Source organism: Petaurus breviceps, unplaced genomic scaffold, assembly GCF_028583685.1.
Source record: "Petaurus breviceps papuanus isolate PSGF00001 unplaced genomic scaffold, PetGlider_PUasm1.0 90775, whole genome shotgun sequence".
Classification (NCBI taxonomy): Eukaryota; Metazoa; Chordata; class Mammalia; order Diprotodontia; family Petauridae; genus Petaurus; species Petaurus breviceps.
Genome location: NW_027187342.1, coordinates 3,648,303 through 3,668,232, shown reverse-complemented (window position 1 = coordinate 3,668,232; position 19,930 = coordinate 3,648,303). Strand labels below are relative to the sequence as shown.

Genomic DNA, 19,930 nt, shown 5'->3' with positions numbered 1-19,930 from the left:
ATAAACATGGGAGATGAAGGGAGTCTCTTTCAGGCATGGAGTACTACCTAATCAAAGACAGAGGTAGGCAAGGTCAGGAAAAGAATAACAGGCAAAAAGCAGTATGATCTGATTGGTACATACAGTACATGAAGAGCAGATAAGGCTGGAAAGGCAGTTACAGTTGGAACATAAAGCCCTGAATGGCAGAATGTATAGTTGAAACATTATTCCTTAGCAATGGAGCATGACTGGAGATTTCTTAATAAAGGAGCAATAAGCCCAGAGTAGCATTATAGGAAGATAACCTAAGTATCAGTTTGAAGGATAGACTGAAGAAAAGTGAGAACTAAAAGGAGAAATACTGGTTAAAAGGCTTTTTTACATTGGGGTGGCTAGGTGGCACAGTAAATAAAGCACCGGCCCTGGAGTCAGGAGGGGAGTTCGGATCCAGCCTCAGACACTTAACACAAAAACTAGCCATGTGACCTTGGGCAAGTCGTTTAACCCCATTGCCCTCCAAAAAAAAAAAAAGGTTTTTACAACAGATCAGACAAGTGAGAAATAATGGGTTTGCCCTACGGTGGTTAAGGTGGTTGCACCTAAAGGAGGATACAGCTATGAAAATAGAATTCCCAGGAACAAAGCAACTGACTGAATGTTAAGAGAGAGGAAAAGAGTTCAGATAAGGTCCAAGATCACATGTCTGGAAGAAAAAGATATATGATGGAAGAAAGAGAGAAACTGAGGAGTTGGGGAAGGGAAGCAAGGATATGAAGATAATGGATTGGGACTAGAACATGTTGAATTTTAGGCAACAGTAGCACATTAAAATGCAGGTATCCAATCAATAAGTATTTATTATTAAGCATCTGTGTTCCATACACATTGCCCAACTACAAACAAAATGACAAAAATTAAACCTTGCCCAATCAAAGAGATTACAATTATGCTGGATGAACAAGGTGCATAAATTCATGTGCATACATATACACAAACTAATAGGGGGAGGGACACACTAGCAATTGGAACAATCAGAAAAAGTAGACAGGAACATGGGACACAATGAATGGAAATATAGATTTGAGAGTCATTTGCATAAATATAATCAACAAAGTGATGGGGGTCATCTGCATAAACATAATCAACAAAGTGATGGGGTTGAGGGGGGAGTGAATAAGATTACAATAAGAGTATAGAAATAGTAGAAAAGAGGGTCAGTGACAGAACCTTGGAGGAAAACCACATTTAAGAAGCGGGAAGAAATGAAAAGTCAGAAAAAAAGACCAAGAGGGAATAGTGGGAAAGCAAGGAAATCATGAGAATAGTGTTACAGAAGTCAAGGGGAAAGAACATCAGAAAAGAAAGGGTAGACAATAATATTAAATGCTGTAAAGGGATGAAGAAGAATGAAGGCAGAAGGACCATTAGATTTGGCAATAAGGAGGACACTGGGGCCCTTGGAGAGAATAGTCTTGAAGTTTTAAAAACTGAAGCCAAATTGCAAGAGTTTGAAGAGTGAATGGATGGCAAGAAGCAGAGGCAATGAATGTAAACTACTCTTTCTATAAGTTTTTCACTAAAGCATAAGAGAGACAGGATAATCATTTGAAGGAATAACAGATTCAAGGTGTCTTTGTTTCTTTTCTTAAAGAATAAAAGAGATTTGAGCATATTTGTAAAGCAAATATTAAAGGGGAAAAAAACAGTTGAAAGGAAGATATTATAGATCAAAGATACAGCAGAAGCTCCGAATGAAACACAGGATGACTCAACAGGGTAGAGGCAGAAGGTGAAGCCTGGGCAAGAAAGGGTACAACCTCCTCCTCTGAAAGTATAGGAAAGAATATGAGGATGGAGAAAACACACAGAGGCTGGGAAGAAAAGAGTTAAAAGAGGTAAGTAAGAATAGCTTTAATCTTCTCAATAAAGTAGAAAGCAAGGTTATCTGAAGAGAATGAGAAGGGAAAGATTGAATTAGTGGTTTAAAGAGAGAAGTAGTAGGTAATAAATGTTTGTTGAATTTAAGGAACAAGTTAGGAAGAACCACTGTAAGAATTGTGACAAGAAGATATTAAGAAATTAATTTTAAAAGGATTGGCATAAAAATTTATCAAGGAGGAACCGGTTGAGGTGATAGTAAGAAATTTTAGTAGATGAAATCGGCATGGTTTTTTTTTTAACTTCTTCTAGCTGTACCCCATATCCAGAGAAGGAACAGAAGCAAAAGGGGAAAAGTATTACCCAGTTTTGGAGACTAGTTAAGAGGAAATGTCAAGTGAAGAATTAAAGGAGCCTTGCATGTAATAGGCACCCAATAAGACTGGCTAATGGGGTGGGGGGACCTCTACAAGGCTAGCAAAACTGTAAGAAGAGGGAAAAATAAGGATACAAAAGTCACAATTAAGATGAACAGACAGGAGAGGTAAAGTTGGAGGGAGAGGTATATGGACTGTTTGTGATCAAAGAGGGAATTTCTTATAGCAAGATTTTTCATCTAAATATACTAAAGCAGGCAATATTCCATTCTCATGAGTAGTTCTACTTTCAGCTATAACCCACGACTACAGCATAAAAGCTTTTTAGAAAGAACATGTCTCAATCATAAATCTCAAGTTGAATCTGAGGTTTCAAAACTTTCAGAAGCACTAAACCATCTTGTACAATATTTTGAGGTACTTTGAAAGCTAGGTTTCTGCTCAAGTTTCTCCTCAAACTTTAAGATGCTTTCAAAATTGCAAAACACATTTCTAATTTTTTTTTTGTTTTTTGTAGGGGGGAAGGTAGGGCAATTGGGGTTAAGTGACTTGCCCAAGGTCTCACGGCTAGTTTTTGTAAATGTCTGAGGCCGGATTTGAACTCAGTTCCTCCTGATTCCAGCACTGGTGCTCTATTCACTGCGCCACCTAGTTGCCCCGCAAAACACATTTCTAATGAAAATGATGAAGAGTAAGCAGACAAAAAATGTTATGGAATAGTAGTAAAAAGTTTAGGTGAATAAAAGAAGGTTCAATCTAAAGTTTGTTCATTATTTTTTATCTTCTAGATTAGTAATATAAGTGGAGGAAATATATTTTATAAATATATTAAAATATAAATAAAATAGTTCTGCAACAAATCACTCATTGAATGCTTTTACTAAAAATTAGTTATGAGTTTTACATATGCTAATTATCTTTTACAACATAACAGTGTAATCATCCAAAGGATAAAGTGAAATGTATAAGGATTATATAATTTATTCAAGATTTTAAATATTAAAAATAAAAGTATAGGAATTCCAACTTCGAGGCTTGTTTACAAATTTCACACTGACTTAGAACCTCAGAGGTCATCTAGTCCAAGTCCTATGTTCTACCGATGAGGAAAATGAGGCCAAAGATTTTATGACTTGCCAAAAGGATATACAAGTAGCAAATGGCAGAACACATAGAGACAACCTAAATAAGGATCCTTCAAAAACTACAATTTCCGAATTCCTGAGCAATATACTTCCTATGGAACAAAATTAATTGAATGGGTAGCATGAGACTGTAGTTTAATACCTTTTTTTTGGAATGGAAAAATGGTTGTTATTCACTTCCTATAGTTTTCAGCTTATCATTTAAGAGAAATAACTGTACATAAGATATATTTCAAATCTCTGAAACAGAAGAATTTTCATTACCAAAGTGGTTGGTGCCAAAGATGAAAGCAGGCATAAAAAAAAAAAAAAAAACACAGTAAATTTCAAAAATTTTTAAAGAAAAATAATCCAGTTTTTGTTTTCTTTTTGTACTGAACCTAAAAAACTTACTTGAATATTTTTATCAATTACCACCCAAAAAAATTCATCATAAATTAGGTGCTATGATCTGAACGACAACATAACCCAAATGTAGATTTTCCTGGATAATTTTCCCCATGTTAGAGACAGGTGACATGGATTCAAATCCCAACTCTGCTATCCCAACTCTGTCTATGTGACTTTGGAAAAGTCATCTGGCTTCTTTGAGTTTCCATTTCCTCATCTGTAGAATGAGGGTCTAGGTCGATTAGATACTTGTTCAATTTGTATATGCTCTAAATCTTATGATCCTCTGGGCTGTGATCATCTAAGCAGTTAACCATTTTATTTAAAGAATTCAAGTCATTACTATTTTTTCCCTTATTTTTCTCTTGACTCATTAACTACAAAGAAAGGTAATGGCTTATGAAGTTTTTATTTCAATATGTTGAATCTGATTCTCCTTTCCTTACAACCAGGCAAACTGAGTTTTCTTCAAGGATAAACAAAATACCTCCCTATTTAGAGGACTGGAAAGCCTAAGTCTAAAATATATCTGCTGCAGAAAGTTGAAAGAAAACATCTGAGCATCCTCCTCAAGATAACTTCCCTGTACCCCAGGGCATTCCCTCAATAATTCTGAATGTGTCTAGAGGATTTGGAATCTTTTTTGCTAGCCAATACCCAAAGTCACACCCTTGAAAGGAATTCTGGTTTCAAGAAGCAAATAGGATATCCTGCAGTGGCCAAGCATAAGGCTAAACAAAAGCACAGAGAACAAGGAGGCAAAGTTCTTCTCCTTCCTTTGGGGTTTAAAGGGTTCTGTTGAATTGTAAGATAGGGTTAGGGCCAGCAGTATAAGTACAATGGTCAATAATTCCCTTCAAAAACAGAATTATAGGATCTAGAATCATACACAACTAGAAGGGACATCAGAAGTCATCTAGTTCAACCCTTTCATTTTACTGATGAGGAAACTGAAGTCCAAAGAGGTTAAATTGCCTTGCCAATGATCATAGTAAGCAAGCTTTAGATCTGGGATTCAGACAATGGACTTCTAGCTCTAAGTCCAACACTTTTTTCATTGAACCACAATGCTTCCTTTATATGTAAGGGAAACTCATAAATGTGAAGTGACTTGGCTATGATGAATGGGCTGACCAATAAGGATTCAAATTCAAGTCTTTTGGCTCCAAGTCAATTTTCTGGGGCTTCTTAGATATTTTGCTGTATTTCAAAAAATAAAATGTAAAAGAAATCTATAATATCTTTTTATGTTTACAGAGATGCTGTTTAGGATTTCTTTTTAGATCCATAACCTCATTGCTGTGGGATATTCCTGGTGAGGAACCTCTCTAGACATGGAGAATGGTACCTGTTCTCTGCCATGCAGAATCCTAAAGAGAGTTGCCTGGCATTTAAGAAAATATCTTCTACCTTAAAAAAATAGGAAAAAAAAGAAAAAGATGCTGACTCTCAAAGAGCTCATGCTTCAATGGAGGAGAAAATACAAGAAAAAAATTTCAGCCTTAGGGCAAAAACAAAATTCCCAGGAGTCCATAGGTTCCAGTACAATCCACAGAAGTTTATTTATATTTATTTTTTTTATTTGTGAATAATGGTTTATCTTGATTTGAGAAGTAGGAAGAAGCAAAAGTTGTGTTAACTGTTTATCTTTTTACTGGGAAGCTTGCCTGTTGTACTAAGACTTTAGAGAAGTGCATATATGTCTCTGCAAGCTTTTCAAAGTCTGTTTCTCAACTGTCCATTTCCTGACTGATTTTGCTGGATAGGTAATTCTGGGGGTTTGACTCTTGCTTAATTTTCTGTATGTTGTATTTCATTTCTCCCATCATCTTGTCTTGCATAAAAATCCTATGGTAATCCTAATTATTGTTCCTTAATAAACTGTTTCTATATTTCAGAGGGGGAGAGACGGAGAGAGGGAGAGGGAGTCAGAGTTTGGGTGTACAACTTCAACTGTGGGTTCAACTACATCTTCCTGATTCCCAGACTTAGTATCCTGTTCACTAAGCCATGCTACCTGCCATTATTTAGGATTTTAATGAAACTAGTAGAATGGATATTGATATTAGAGTCAAAGAACTTGAGTTTAAATCCCAGCTCTACCACTTATTATAGCTATGACCTTAGGGAAGCTACCTATTCAACTTGGAGTCTCAATTTCCTCATCTGTAAAATGATGGAGTTTAACTAGATAACTACCAAGGTTGCCTCCAACTTTATACCTATGATCATGTGATCATATCTGTATCCCTTCTAATTCAGTGCTATTAGATCTACTCTTTACAGGGGAAAGAATAATCAGTAATTTGCCACAAACTATGCTTTCAGAAATGCAATTCATGAGAAAATGTACCTCCCCTGCCCCCATTTTCAGAGGTCAGAAATAATATAATAATAATATATATGACATATTAGAATATACATTATATATACTATATTGTATAGAATTATATATTATATGTATATATCTATAATATACTGTTATTCTATATATAATATAGAATAATAGCACCTACCTCCCAGGGGTGTTGTGAGGATCAAATGAGATGATAATTGTAAAGTGCTTGGCACATAGCAAGTTATATAAATGTTAGCTATCATTATTATTAGTGTTAAGTGAGGCTTTTATTTATACATATGTGTGAAGATTCCAAAGATCACCTGGCAAGATAAGGCACCATACTCTTAGGTCCTTTCTCAAGCTAAACTGCCAAGCATTCAAATTCTATTACAGAGAACACAACTCCTATGTGCTGGTCACATGATTTGAATGCCAAGATGGATGTCAGAAGAAACAATACAAGGATACTCTCAAAGTCTCTCTGAAAAGCTCTGGAATCGATTGTGAGATAACAGGAGACACTAGCAGAGAACCATCTAGCATGGACTGCATGCATCAAAAGATTCTGGGCTTTGTTAGCAAAACAGAATAAAAGTAGTTTAAAAGATATGCAATAGGGGCAGCCAGGTAGCACATCGAGTAAGAGCACCAGCTCCAGTGTCGCGATGACCTGGGGATCAAATTCGGGCTCAGACACTTAGCACCCACCCAGAAACACCTGGCCATGTAACCTTGAGCAAGTTACTTAACCCCAATTGCTTTGAAAAATAAAATAAAATTTAAAAATTTAAAAAAAAAGAAATGCAATAAATTAATTTTAAAAAGAAAGAAATGTGAGATGTGCAAATTTAGAGATGCTTCCATTCTGAACGTTCATTCAAACTATTTGTGCTCAATTTGTGGTAGAGTCACAGTCAAACACACTGTACACTGATCCCAACATTGATGTCATTTTGGTCCTCTTAGAACATGGAAAGGACAAACAACAACAATAAACAATATGTGTGTTGGGGCGGCTAGGGGGCGCAGTGAATAGACCACCAGCCCTGGAATCAGGAGGACCTGAGTTCAAATGCGGCCTCAAACACTTAATATAAAAACTAGCTGTGTGACCTTGAGCAAGTCACTTAACCCCAACTGCCCTCCAAAAAGAAAAAAAAAACAACTAATATGTGTGTATATCTGTTTATATATACACTGTATATACTTCAATAATATAAAACTGCTTAAGGTCAGGGATTCTTTTCATTTTTGCCTCTGTATCCCCAGCATCTAGCACACTGAGTTCAGTAACGCTTGTTGAATTAAACTGAATATTTACCACCAGAAGTGCCCAAAGTAAATAAAGGTGAAGTGACTTGTCTATGACCAAGGGACTTATCAGTAAGGATTCAAAACTCAGGTCTTTTGACTCCAAGCTGATTTTGGCTCCAAGTCAACTGTGTGTCTTGTGTCTAAGCCTTTGCACTAGCTGTCTCCCATACCTAGAATAAGGATAGCTGGGTGTCTCAGTAGATAAAGTGTCGGCCTACAGTTAGGAAGGCCTGAGTAGAATCCAACTTCATACACTTAGGCAAGTCACTCTACCCTGTTTGCCTCAGTTTCCTCATCTGTCAAATGAGCTAGAGAAAGAAATGGCAAATCACTTCAATGTCTTTGCTAAGAAAATCCCAAATGGGATCATGGAGAATCTAACATAACTAAAACAACTGAACAACAAAAATAAATGCTTGCTGATTGATTGGTGTTGTGTTGCCATTTAAGTCACTTGCCCTGATCTTGTCTTCAATGAAAACAAAGAACAGCCTGTCACTATGCTCTGTAAGACATACATAAAGACATACACAAATACACACAACACACATATTCTTTATTAATACTTTTCAGTCTTACCTCCCCCCAATTCAAATAATCACAGATTTTTCACCTTCTAACTATGGCAATCCTCAAAAAAAGTCCTCTAAATGACCAAATGGTTTATGAAAATTTAGAAAAAGTCAAAGAATCAGAGATACAGAGCTGAAAGGGAGCTAAGGGGACTTCTAGTCTTATACCTTCACCTAGCCAGAGTAAGTACTCTTTCTACTCAATCATGCTATGCTCTCAAAATAACATTAATATAGCACTTTAAAGTGATCACTAGGATTATGAATTATTCATTTTTCACTATGAATAAGTCATACCCAACTAATTCAATTTCCTTTTCTGATAATATTCCTAGACTGACAGAAAAAAGAGAAAGCTAAATACATAGTTCATCTTGTTTGTAACAAAGCATATAACAAAATCTTTTATGATATTCTTATGGACAAGAAGATAAAATGACAGCTGGAATAAAGACTGTTAGATGTATCTGCAGTTGGTTGAACAACGTTACCCCCAAGGTTTTTCACTCATGATTTGAAATTAAGTTGAAAGGAATGCCACAATATTCTGCCTCTGTACCCCTAAAGCATTTTTATCAGTTATTTAAATGAAGATATACCTATCAAATTTGCAACTGATACAAAGATATGAAAGAATAAAGACTCAAAATGATCTCATCCAGTTAGGATGAAATGTTATAAATGTAAAGCTCTGCATTTAGGTTCAAAGGATCAAAGAAACCTAAGATAAGAAAGATTTGGCCTAGAATAGTCAACATCTGTTTTTCATATTAAAAAAAAACTTACTTGACAATAAAATTAATGTGAGAAACGGTGCAATACAGTAGCTAAGAAAGGAGCATCTTATGTGACTTGTAGTTAACAGATCTCAATCATGGGAAATAGGATTTATACTCTGAGATAATCAGACTTATCTCAAGTATTACATTCAGCTAAATGGCATAAGAAGGGAGTCAGAAAGGCTTGAGTTCAAATTGTAACTCAGACACATATTTAGTTGTGTGAACCTGGGAAAATCACTTCACTTCTCTACTAAGCCTATTTCTTCATCTGCAAAATGGAGCTAGTAATATAATAGCCCCTGCCTCACGGGATTATTGTGAGGATCAAATCAGTGGATATATGCATACAGCTTTGCAAGCCTTAAAGCACTATATAAACACTAGTAGTTATTATCATCATTAGCTTCACAAAAAAACTAACAAAGTACAGTGCATATGAGGATGATCACAAATGGCAAAAAGTTTGGAAACTATGCCAGTGTTGTTTTGTTTTGTTTTTTTTAAGTGTTTTGCCAAGAAAATAAAAAACTAATGGGAAATAACTATATCTAAATGGTTGAAAAGCTATTATATAGAAGTAACAAGCTTACTGAATATTACTCCAGAAGAAAAAAATAGAAGCAATATGTTGAAGTGACTTAAGGAAGCCATTTAACCTATGTATGCCTAAGCCTAGATAGAAAGAATGGGACTAAATAAAAACTCTCAGGTATCTTTCAGCCCTAAAGAAACTATGAGGATGTAGATTTCAAATAAATCCAAGAACAATTGATTAAGGTACCTCAAGAGTAATGTTCTCATTAATTTACACACACGAAAAGAAATACAGGACAAAAATACCTACATATAAAGTCTACACACCACTCAAGGCAAACAAGGGTACCTAGGCAAAAATGTGAAATCAGTTAAAATTTTTCTTTGGAATGACTCGTCTAGAAAAAAATGGGCTTTTTACCTCTCAAATTTTAAAAAATGACAAGCATTCAGAAGCATATTTTGTGTTCCCAGGTGTGTATGTGTGTTGTAGCAAGTGTAAAATCCCAAAATAGAAATAAGTCTAACAGTGGAGAAAGTACATGTGTGTGCATGTGTATAAACTCAGTGCATGCAAAAGTACTTAAACACACAACAGCTTGAAAGAATACTAATCCTCTCTTTTTTCTAGTCTATTTGATTCAAGAGACCTCATAAGTGGTAAAAATGTTTACCAGGTGGCTAGGTCAACTAACTGGGAAAGCTGGTAAAGAAGAGGCACATTTCATCATAATCCACATTCACTATATGGTAGTAGCCATTTAGAATATGAATCTGAGGTTCAGATCATATTAGAGCATATCCATGGGCTTAGGAAAACCTAGATAAAAATTATTTTTCTCTATCAGCTTCTGACACTTGGCAGCTCCAATTTCAAGCAAGGAGTCAGTGACAAACACATAAGGACAGCATAACTGACACGTCAACAAGATGATGTGGTAGAAAAAAATACTAATATTGGCATCCCCTGTCTCAATCCCCCATAGTATTTGTGATTTTTATAAGTCACCTAAACTCTTGGCCTCAGTTTCCTCATCTGTAAAATAAAGGAGTTGGTCTACATGACCTAAAGTCCCTTGCACAATCTATAATTCTATAAAGATTAGAGAGAGGCAGGTCAAAGATGCAACTGTACTACCTCCAAGGGGAAAAAAATAAAACAACTTATCTCTAACCACTGGCCTTACAGCTACCTTGAAATTCTTTCAGGCATCTGCTCACATCTCTTCCCAACACATCTAAAACTGAGTGCTATCAATTTATACTTTAGCATAACTACATTTCACAGAGTTACTAGAAAACTATGCCGTATCTGCTGTGGATGGAGAAGCATGTATCCGAAGGTTCTCCCATTTACACTCTCATGACCCCAAAATTTCTGACACTTCCAGCTATTTGACAACTAGGAGATAGTACCCATTGTCTTGTACACCACACCATATTTTTCTATGCTGATATCAAGTTTTTTTTAAATTAACGTGAATAGGGGCAGCTAGGTGGCATAGTGAATAGAGCACCAGCCCTGGAGCCAGGAGACAAGCTCAAACACTTAACCCGTACTAGCCATGTGACCTTGGGCAAGTCACTTAACCCCAACTGTCCTGCCTTCCCCCCTCCAAAAAGCAAAAAAAAAAAAAGGAAGAAATTAATGTGAATAATAACCTACGGAAAAGATCTGGTCTTTCTCAATGGAGAGAAGAAAGCAGAAACAAATGAATGTGTTTTTCCAGGAATTCTCAGATCCAAAGGCACTAAAGAAGTTATGTCTAAGAAAGTGCTTAAAGTCAACCAAGAAAACAGCACACTCTACCTTCTGTAAACCCAGATTTTATTTTCTCCAGATGGGTACAAGCGAACTGAGAGCAATTACTATGCATGAACTGTTACCTCTGTACCATAACACCATGTTCAGCTGCAGAGATGTGAAAGGAGAAATGTGGCTATTGGAAAGCCAGACCCATTATCTCTTTTAATGAAAGTAAAAAAAAAAAAGGAATATCAAGAAAAACATTCAACACTGATCCAATTCCCATACTGTATGAGAAGTGAATATGAACGACACCTCAAGTTCATCATGACTCTTAATTCTATGATTCTACAACTCTTCACATGTCTCTGTCCAATGTTCACATAAAAAGATTTATTTCTAATTCCTTGAGGATTTTAAGAAATAAAGGATTTCTAATGCTAGTAGGAATTTTTTATTGCTTCTGGAGGGTAGAAGGGAACATCTTTCATTTGTTTTGAACTGAAAATACCTACTTCAGTGAACTGAACTTTAGCAAAGGAGTGAAATGAACCCCTAAGACTGAAAGATATGAGACAAATAAGGAAACAAGAACTGCAGAACAGTTATCCTAACTTGGATAATTTATATAATTCTTACACCACTATATGAGCAAAGGTTGCGAACTGTCAAATAAATGTATCTTTAGCAAGAAATAACACAGTGGAAAGAGCAATGAATCTGGAGTCCTGGATTTGGAGAAGACCTGGTTTCAACTCCTGTCTCTGCCACTTCCTTCCTGAGTGACCAAGAGTAAGTCATTTAAATCTCTGTGGGCCTCAAATTCCTCACCTCTAAAATAAGTGTATTACACTAGCTTATCTTTAGCATCCCATCCATATGGTCAACCAATAAGATAGGACACACAAAAATCTGCAAATACAGATTTTATGTCCTCCCTGTGGGCATGAAAACCAACAGTATTTATTTTGTCCTAACCTCACTCATTCTTATCTCAAACCTCCTCTCTGACCCTGATGGAGATAACTTAGGATCTGACCATAAGCCTAGGGAATAACAATGCCCCTCCTCTCCCAACCCAGACCACTGGCCAGGCTTCTAGCCCAAGCTTCAAAGCTATCAGTCAAGGGAACAGAATGTAAAAAAGAGACAAGTTACCACCAATTATGAAGCAACTGCCATTGACAAGCAGGTAAACCCAAAGAGTCCTGAGACTGGCAGCGTTCTGCTTTCAGGACAGCCCCCATAGCCAATATCCATAGAAGTAACCCTCATAAAGATTTGGCCTGACAACTGTTTCTAATGGTGCTGTTGCCACAGCTGCTAAGGACCAAGAAAACAAAGCCCTTATCACCCAAGTCTTTAGCACTGTCAAATGGTTCAACATCAGAAACTGATATGATTTCATCAGTGGAAACTGCAAAGAGGCATGCATTACCATCTGCTTTGCTGCTGCACATTAAAGACTATGGAAATGTTCCGCCTGGCAGTTGAAACATTCTGAAAGCACTCCCTCCTATTAAATATAAGATCCTTGAAAGCAGGGACTGTTACTTTTCTATTTGTATTCATACAGCACTTTGAACACAGTAAGTGTTTAATGTTTTTTCCATCATACATGTAAATTTATATTTTATATTAATATGAATAATAATTACAAAATAACATATTGAAGCACCAAGAAGTATAAAAATACAAAATGTGGTTGATAAACATCCAAAATATCCTCACACAATGGTTAAACCATTGTCTAAGAGCTAAAAGAACTCCCAATCCCAAACCTGGCTCCTGCATCTAAGAATGGGTGTACTCTGATGGCCCTGGGGTTCTTTTACTCAGTAGATGAAGTCAAATTACTAACAAAATCCAACTATATATTATATACTATCCAATGACCCTTTAAAATATATGCCTTCATAATTGTTACTGATCTCTACTACATTTTTCCCTATACCATACTTGCACACACATTCCATCTTCTCCTAAAAGAATCAAGTTCCTTGAAGATTCAGACTATCAGGGGCAGCTAGGTGGCAATATTCAATATTCAAAATATTGAATAGAGCACCAGCCCTGAAGTCAGGAGGACCCAAGTTCAAATCCAGCCTCAGACACTTAACACACTTACTAGCAGTATGACTTTGGTCAAGTCACTTAACCCCAATTGTCCTACCAAAAAAAAGGCAAAAAAAAAATACAGGAGATTCAGACTATTAAATTTGTCTTTATCTCTAGAACCAAGCATACTGCCTTGCACAAAGTAGGTGATTAATAAATTTTTAATTAAATTTGAGTCCAGGAATTCTACTTACCCTGTTCATATTCTTTGGAATCTGCTCTCTGAAAATCTAAAGTACATGTCTGAATATATCTTGCTTTCTTCTCCTTTATAATAAAATTTAAAATGGCTTGCTTCTCTTCTATTATCTTATATTATTATCATTAACACAAAAACATACAAATGAAATTGCAATAAAATATACACTTTTTTACCTTTCAAATTTTCTGAGGCAAAGCATTATAGAATTTTAAAGCTAAAGAAAAGTAGAGATCAACTAGTTCTAAATTCCTCATTTATGATTCAATTTAGACCCAGAGAGATTAGATAAATTGCCCATGATCACTTAGCAAGTTAATGACAAAGTCGTAACTAAAACTCAAGTCCTATGACTACTGGTATTCTTTCCAATGAAGTAGGTCTTAAAAGATAATCTTCAATAAGATAAATTCATAAACTAAATAATAAGAACATATATCTCAACTTCTATATTAATTAGATAACTGAGTGGTAGCCAGTTCACAAATTTTTAATCAGTATGATAAGTGATCAATTCACATATTTATAAATTATAATAGCTGAAATTTGTAAAGTACTTTATAGTTTTTTAAGTTTTTCACATAGACTATCTCATTTTAGGTTCAAAATAGCACTGTAAGGTAAGTAGTACAAGCATTATTACCTTCATTTTGCAGATACGATAAAGAGAAATATGTCAAATGAAATGTTTTATGCTTTAAATTTCAATATTTAAAATCATTTCTTACCTACTATCTCTACAACCAGCTTGAAAAATAGTTATATTTTATCCAGGAATCCCATGGGTTACTATTAATTAAACCAGATAAAATCAATGCTTCCACAAGAGGCAGTATAATATAGAACAAAGAACACTGGAATTGGGGAGATCAAAAAAATCTGGGTGAACGAGTTACACTTATTATGATATCTGTAATACGAAATCAGTCAGTCAACTAGTATTTACTAGGCACCTACTCTATTTTCCAGGAACACTATGTGTGTTAAATGAGTGAAGGAGATGACAGAAGGCTTCTAAGTGAGGTAAGATGAGGAACCTGGGAAAAGAGATAGATCTCCATGAATGGTCCAAATTTTTCAGTGAAAAATGAGGCAAGGTTGTCAGCTGAGAGGGTAGGGGAATGGGGGAGCTATAGAGGAAAGCAATAACACTGAGTACCTAATTGCCACAGATGTAAAATAAAGATAACAATTCTACATTTTTGTTCAGAAAGAACTTCAAAAATAGAATCATGTTATATAAACATGAATATTATGATGATGATGATGAAGAAGAAGAAAGGATATGGTGGTCCACATGTTCCTTTGAATTTTTTTAACTGCTTCAACTTTAAGGAGCACAAGATTTTATAAAGAGCATAAATCCTCTGGTATAACACCAAAATATAACGACTTTTGCCAAAGTATTTAGAAAAACAGTATAAAATCCTAACAAAACTATTCAAAGAAATGTCTTTCCCTAAAAGTTGACTATAAAAATCCTACAAATACTATGAAAATAAGATAAATATTTTTCAAATGCACATCTCCATCAAAAATCCTTGCCTTACATCCTTACTACAACAGTCTGAATTACTTTGAAACCTTTTCTTCATTTCCAAGCAACACCACTTTTAATAACAACCACTGTTGTTTTAATAACAACCACTATAGTATAGAGTACTTCCAGGTTGCAAAGTGCCTTAGATATGTCATTTGTTCCTTAAAAGAACCCAGTGAAGTAGGTGCTATTATTATCCCTATTTTACAGATTCGGAAACTAAGGTTAAATGATTAAGTGACTTGCCCAGGGTCACATGGCTAGGAAGAGTCTAAAGCAGGATTCAAATTCAAATAACATGCTCTAGAATCTAAAGTCTGGCATAAAGCAACCAATCTCTCCAGGAAAAAAAACAACAAAATAATTCGGTCTATACAATGGTTTGTATTATCCTTCAGATTATAGCCTCCTAATGGTTAAGTGATTTTCAGTTGTCCTGATATAAATTCTGATAAAATCAGTATTACTTATTCAAAATTATTTAACAAAAAAAAAAAACTGCCGATAAAACAATATTCTTAAGAGAAAGCAAAAAATTCTCCTCAATTTTTTTAAAGCCAAGCTAGTAGCCAGGCTACTACCAGTATATACAAGAAAATATACTTAGCAGGAAAAAAAACACTGTGCATCTGTTCTGTACTTATAATTAATCCTTATTTTTATAGTCCTGTAAAGAGTTTTCCAAACTAACTTGGCTATGGAACCCTTTGGGGTTTGAAATATACTAAAAGAATCTATAAAACCCTGTAGAGGTAATGGGAAGTAGGGAGTAGGGTAGAACGGAGGAAATGGAAATTTTGAAGCAAAATAGGAAATCAAGTTTATTTTTATGCCCCACCTCCCAAAATGCCACAAGTATTTTTTATACATAGACAATTTCATGTTAACTATCTTGGATGGAAAATATCAGTTAGGTTATTTGGTTTTCTCAAATTTCCTCTATAGAATTTATTACTTCTTTGCTATATCCACTAGAAAACTACTTCATTTTTTCTAGGCTAAAAAACTAAAAATTTATCAATTTTTGGTGACAAACCTAAAAAATATAGGAAAAACATAAAAAGAAAGCTGATTGTACACATGTGAGAAATACCCCTGGGAAAAAATTTTATCTGGACTATATTTCATATTTGAAAATTTAAAATCTTTAAAATTAAGTAGCTACCAGTATCTAGGGAAACACGCTTCAAAATATAAACTTATAAAAATTATTCTTTTTCATCATTTAATTTCTACATTTGATACAGATCACTGAATTAAAACCAAGTATTCTAAAGAAGCTAAAATTTAAATACTTACAATTTCAAAATAAGAACTCAAATTCTAGTTCTGAGAAGAAAAAGCATTCCAAGAGAACTTATAATTTTAGATTATCAAATTATAGAGATTTAATTTTATTCAACTAAAATAACCAAAGCATGAAATAACATCCAGTGCAGTTTTTAATCACTGATACAATGAACATCAAATTAATCAATAATAACAGCACCCAATATGCAAACATCAGGTTCAGTGCAAAAGAGAATGGACTAGGGAGTCATTAGACCTGGAAGTGAATCCCTCAGTCCCACATTTATTACCTATATGACCTTGGACAAAGTACTTTATCTCTCAGTAAAATGGGAGTAATACAGTTCCTAACCCACAGGATTGTTGTCGGGATCAAAGGAGAATGCATTCTGTACAGTACTTTGTAAACTTTAAAGTACTGCATACATATAATCAACGATTATTACTACACTAGACTAAAATATTACTTAAATAAATTAACAATTGAACTAGGAGTACTATAAGTACATGTGATGTTTCATAAATTTATATATCTAGAATCAGAAGCTACTGCAAAGGCCATCTAGTCCAACCTAATTTTTCCCATGAGAAACTGAAACTCAACATTTACCCAAGAAAATACATGTAAGCAGGAGTTAAAGAAGAAATCTGAACACAAGTTCTCTCTCCAGAGCTGAAGATACCAGGAGGTCCTGTTCCCAAAAAAATATGAATTTTTAAGTGATTTAATATCTTCTAGCACAGCATAGCATCATCTTCTTCGTGTAAATCTGCCTAAGTCCAACCTTAAAATAGCCCAATAATAATGATCATTATCATCTCTAAAAGACTCAAGAAACAAAGCAAAGTGTGAAAAGATTTTGGCCAGGGGTTAAGTATTAACCTGATTAAAGTTTCAGATTTGCTGTACTATTTTTAACTGATCTTTCTGGCCTTAGGTCAAAGTTTTCCCAGCAAAATACCAAAGTGAAAATGCTGGGAGTACAGCCCAGAGACAATTCTTTCCCCTCTAGCCTAGGAAAACTCATGCCCTCTATGTAGTCTATCCCATTCCAAGTCAGCACTTCCTCCAGCCCATAGTGGTCACGTGATCTAAGCAGTCCAAGTAAAAATTTGAAAACATGAAAACTTTAAACACTACTGATACAATGCAGCAGATCGCTACACCCAGTACACTACATAGATAGACAAGCTGCTCATTCAGTTCCAGCTCTTTGGACAAATAGGACTGAGTCATTCTGCAAATGACTCCAGCAACCTCAAAGGATAACTGCTTGAAATAAGAAGTCAGTCAAAGGAAAGAGGAAGAGAAACAGTTTTCCTCAGGATGTAGTCACCAAGCTACTGAATTGAAACTAGTATCTCCAATGTTTTCAGAGACCGTGGAGGAAAAAAGCAAAAATCACACTCTCTAATTCTAGTCAGAGGGATAAAATCTAATATCCAAAAGAATTGTTCCCAATTCTTTTCCTCTCCAGGGTATAGAGGCCACATTCTTTCCCATATAAGCACCTCAAACCCATAACAAACTGTCACAATCTTCAATCTTAACGAAAATAAAGAATCATGCAATCAATTCTATATTACTCATTTCGAAAGCAAGTTCCCTCTTTACTGGATGATTCAAGAGCCAACCATCAGCCTTTACTTGATTATTAATATGGAATTGGGTCTTGGTGTATTTGGAAAGTGATGAGGGAGAAAAATATGTCCGTTCTACAGTTCAAATTAATTCACAATGTCTGGTGCAACAATTCTGAGGGCATTCTAAAGTTGGGAAGATTCAAAACAGGATATGTTAACATTATAGAAGGTTTAGAGATGCAGAAAAACATTTCAGACTTTTACCTTCCTGTGATCCAACAAAAAGCTGGTTGGTGAAAAGGGGAAGTAAACAGGACTAAAGGAAGGGGGGGAGAGTGGGTAGGGAAGGGGGAAGAGCCGATCTCAGTCCTATAACCTCTACATTTCCAGTCAGAACTGGGGAACGGCTTAAGGAGGAGTCTCTTTAACCTGGAGACTCTAGTCCCCTACCCCAGCCCCCATCTCTAGGCAGTTCCGTGTATCCCCTCTTCCTCAGCTGGTGTCAGACTCTGACTTTGATGGCGAGGAAGGGGGTCCCCTGACACTTTCAGGCACATCCTCATTCCTAAAGAGATGTGGCTCTGATGAGGGTTCCCCCAGTCTAGCCCTGATAACAAATGGTATGGAAGGGCTAAGAGGGAAACAGAGTAAGAAGACTGCCTAAACAGGTCCCCATTTTCAGACAGCGGGGAAGGTGATGGAATATGGAGTTGGGGTGTGGGGTGGGGGCGTCTAAATGGGGTTTCCAACTTTCAACCTGGAAGTGGGGGGCAAGGGCTAAGGATGGAGTAGAACCAGGTTCCCTAATCTGATCGCAGGCAGCAGAAGGTGGAGAACGCGGGGAGCTAAAACGAGGACCCCCCTTTTCCGTCGGGGAAGGGGGCAGGGAAGAGACCGGTCCTAGGCAGCGGGGCGGGGGAGGAATGGCAGCAGGATAGGGTGGGGCGACGAGACAGACACTGAAGGGCAGATGAAGGGTCGGTCGGGGGTGGGGGTCTTCCGCTGGGGACGGGCACAAACGGCCCTAGACAAAGCTGCCGCAGCCCCCTCCCCGCCCGCCGCCCGCTCACCAGGAGGCTCTCCACGTAGATGGGGGAGCGGGGGTCCCAGAGCAAGGCCTCCAGCAGCCGCTGACGGTTCGCGAAGGCCCAGTTCCACCGCACCACCTCCGTGCTGCCAGACATTTTCTCGGCCGGCGGCTGGCTCATCCTGCTCCCGCCTCCAGGGCTCGGGGCTCGGGGCCGCCCCCCCCTCGCCGGGGCCTAGCGCCGCCCAGACGCTGCAAGCTAGGGGCTCGGCCTGGGCCGGCCGGGCTCGGGCTCGGGGCCGCTCCCTGCCTCACGGGCCGTCTCCTGGACTCCCGCCCGGTCGCGCCAACATCCACCGGACAGGACCCGGCCTCGTCCCGCTCGGGGCGCCGCTCCCTGAGGGGGGCGGAGGGAAGTGGAGCCGCCGGCGCTGCCGCTGCCGCCCCGGTCCTTCCCGGGCGGGACGGGACGGGACGGGACTGGCCGGGAGGCCGCCTCTGCCGCCGCCGCTCGGAGCGCCGCTCGCACCGCGGCAGGGGCAGCTACGGTCGCCGCTGCCGCTGCTGCCGCCGCTGCTGCTGCCGCCGCTGTCGCCGCTGCCGCCGCTCCGGCCCCATAGTCGCCCTGCCGCTGCTCGGCGCCTTGCACGCTCCTCGGTCCCCTCTTCACACTCGCCCTCACACGCCCAGTGCGGGCTTCCCGGCTCCGGCTCCGGCCGCCGCGGCCCCCGTTACCCACAAGCCCCCGGTGCGAGCCTCCCGCTCCTGCCCCTCCCGCCCCGCCCCTCCCGGGCTGCGCTCGCTCTAGGCGCGACTCCCTCCTCCCACTCCTGCTTTCCCCACCTCCGCTCCTCTCCTTTCTCCTGCTCTCTCCTTTCCCTTTCCTTTTCCTCTTCTCGCCCTCCTTCCAGGTCCTCCTCTTTGCTCTTCCTCCGCACCTTCCCTGTTTTCTCTCCTCCCTTGCCCTTCCTCGTCCACTCCTTCTCTCTCCTCCTTTTTGCCCTTCCCTCTCTCCCTCCTTTCTCCTTTTTTGCTATCCTCTTATCCCTCCTTTCTCCTTTTTCTCTTCCCTCTTTCCCTCTTTTTTGCTCTTCCCTCTCTCCCTCCTAT

General features: G+C 37.9%; 1 protein-coding gene across 6 annotated transcripts in view; it reads right to left on the bottom strand.

Annotated features, from left to right (window-relative positions):
- Positions 1 to 19,102, bottom strand: part of ROCK2 (Rho associated coiled-coil containing protein kinase 2) — a 182,768-nt gene extending 163,666 nt beyond the window's left edge. For all 6 annotated transcript variants that reach the window (XR_011164608.1, XR_011164609.1, XM_069068910.1 and 3 more), the window contains exon 1: positions 18,864 to 19,102. Coding sequence is in view for 4 of the 6 variants with exons in the window: in XM_069068910.1 (XP_068925011.1) it covers positions 18,864 to 19,001 (138 nt within the window). In the remaining 2 variants the exon portion in view is untranslated. The remainder of the gene's footprint in view (positions 1 to 18,863) is intronic.
- Between the last annotated feature and the right edge of the window lie 828 nt (positions 19,103 to 19,930).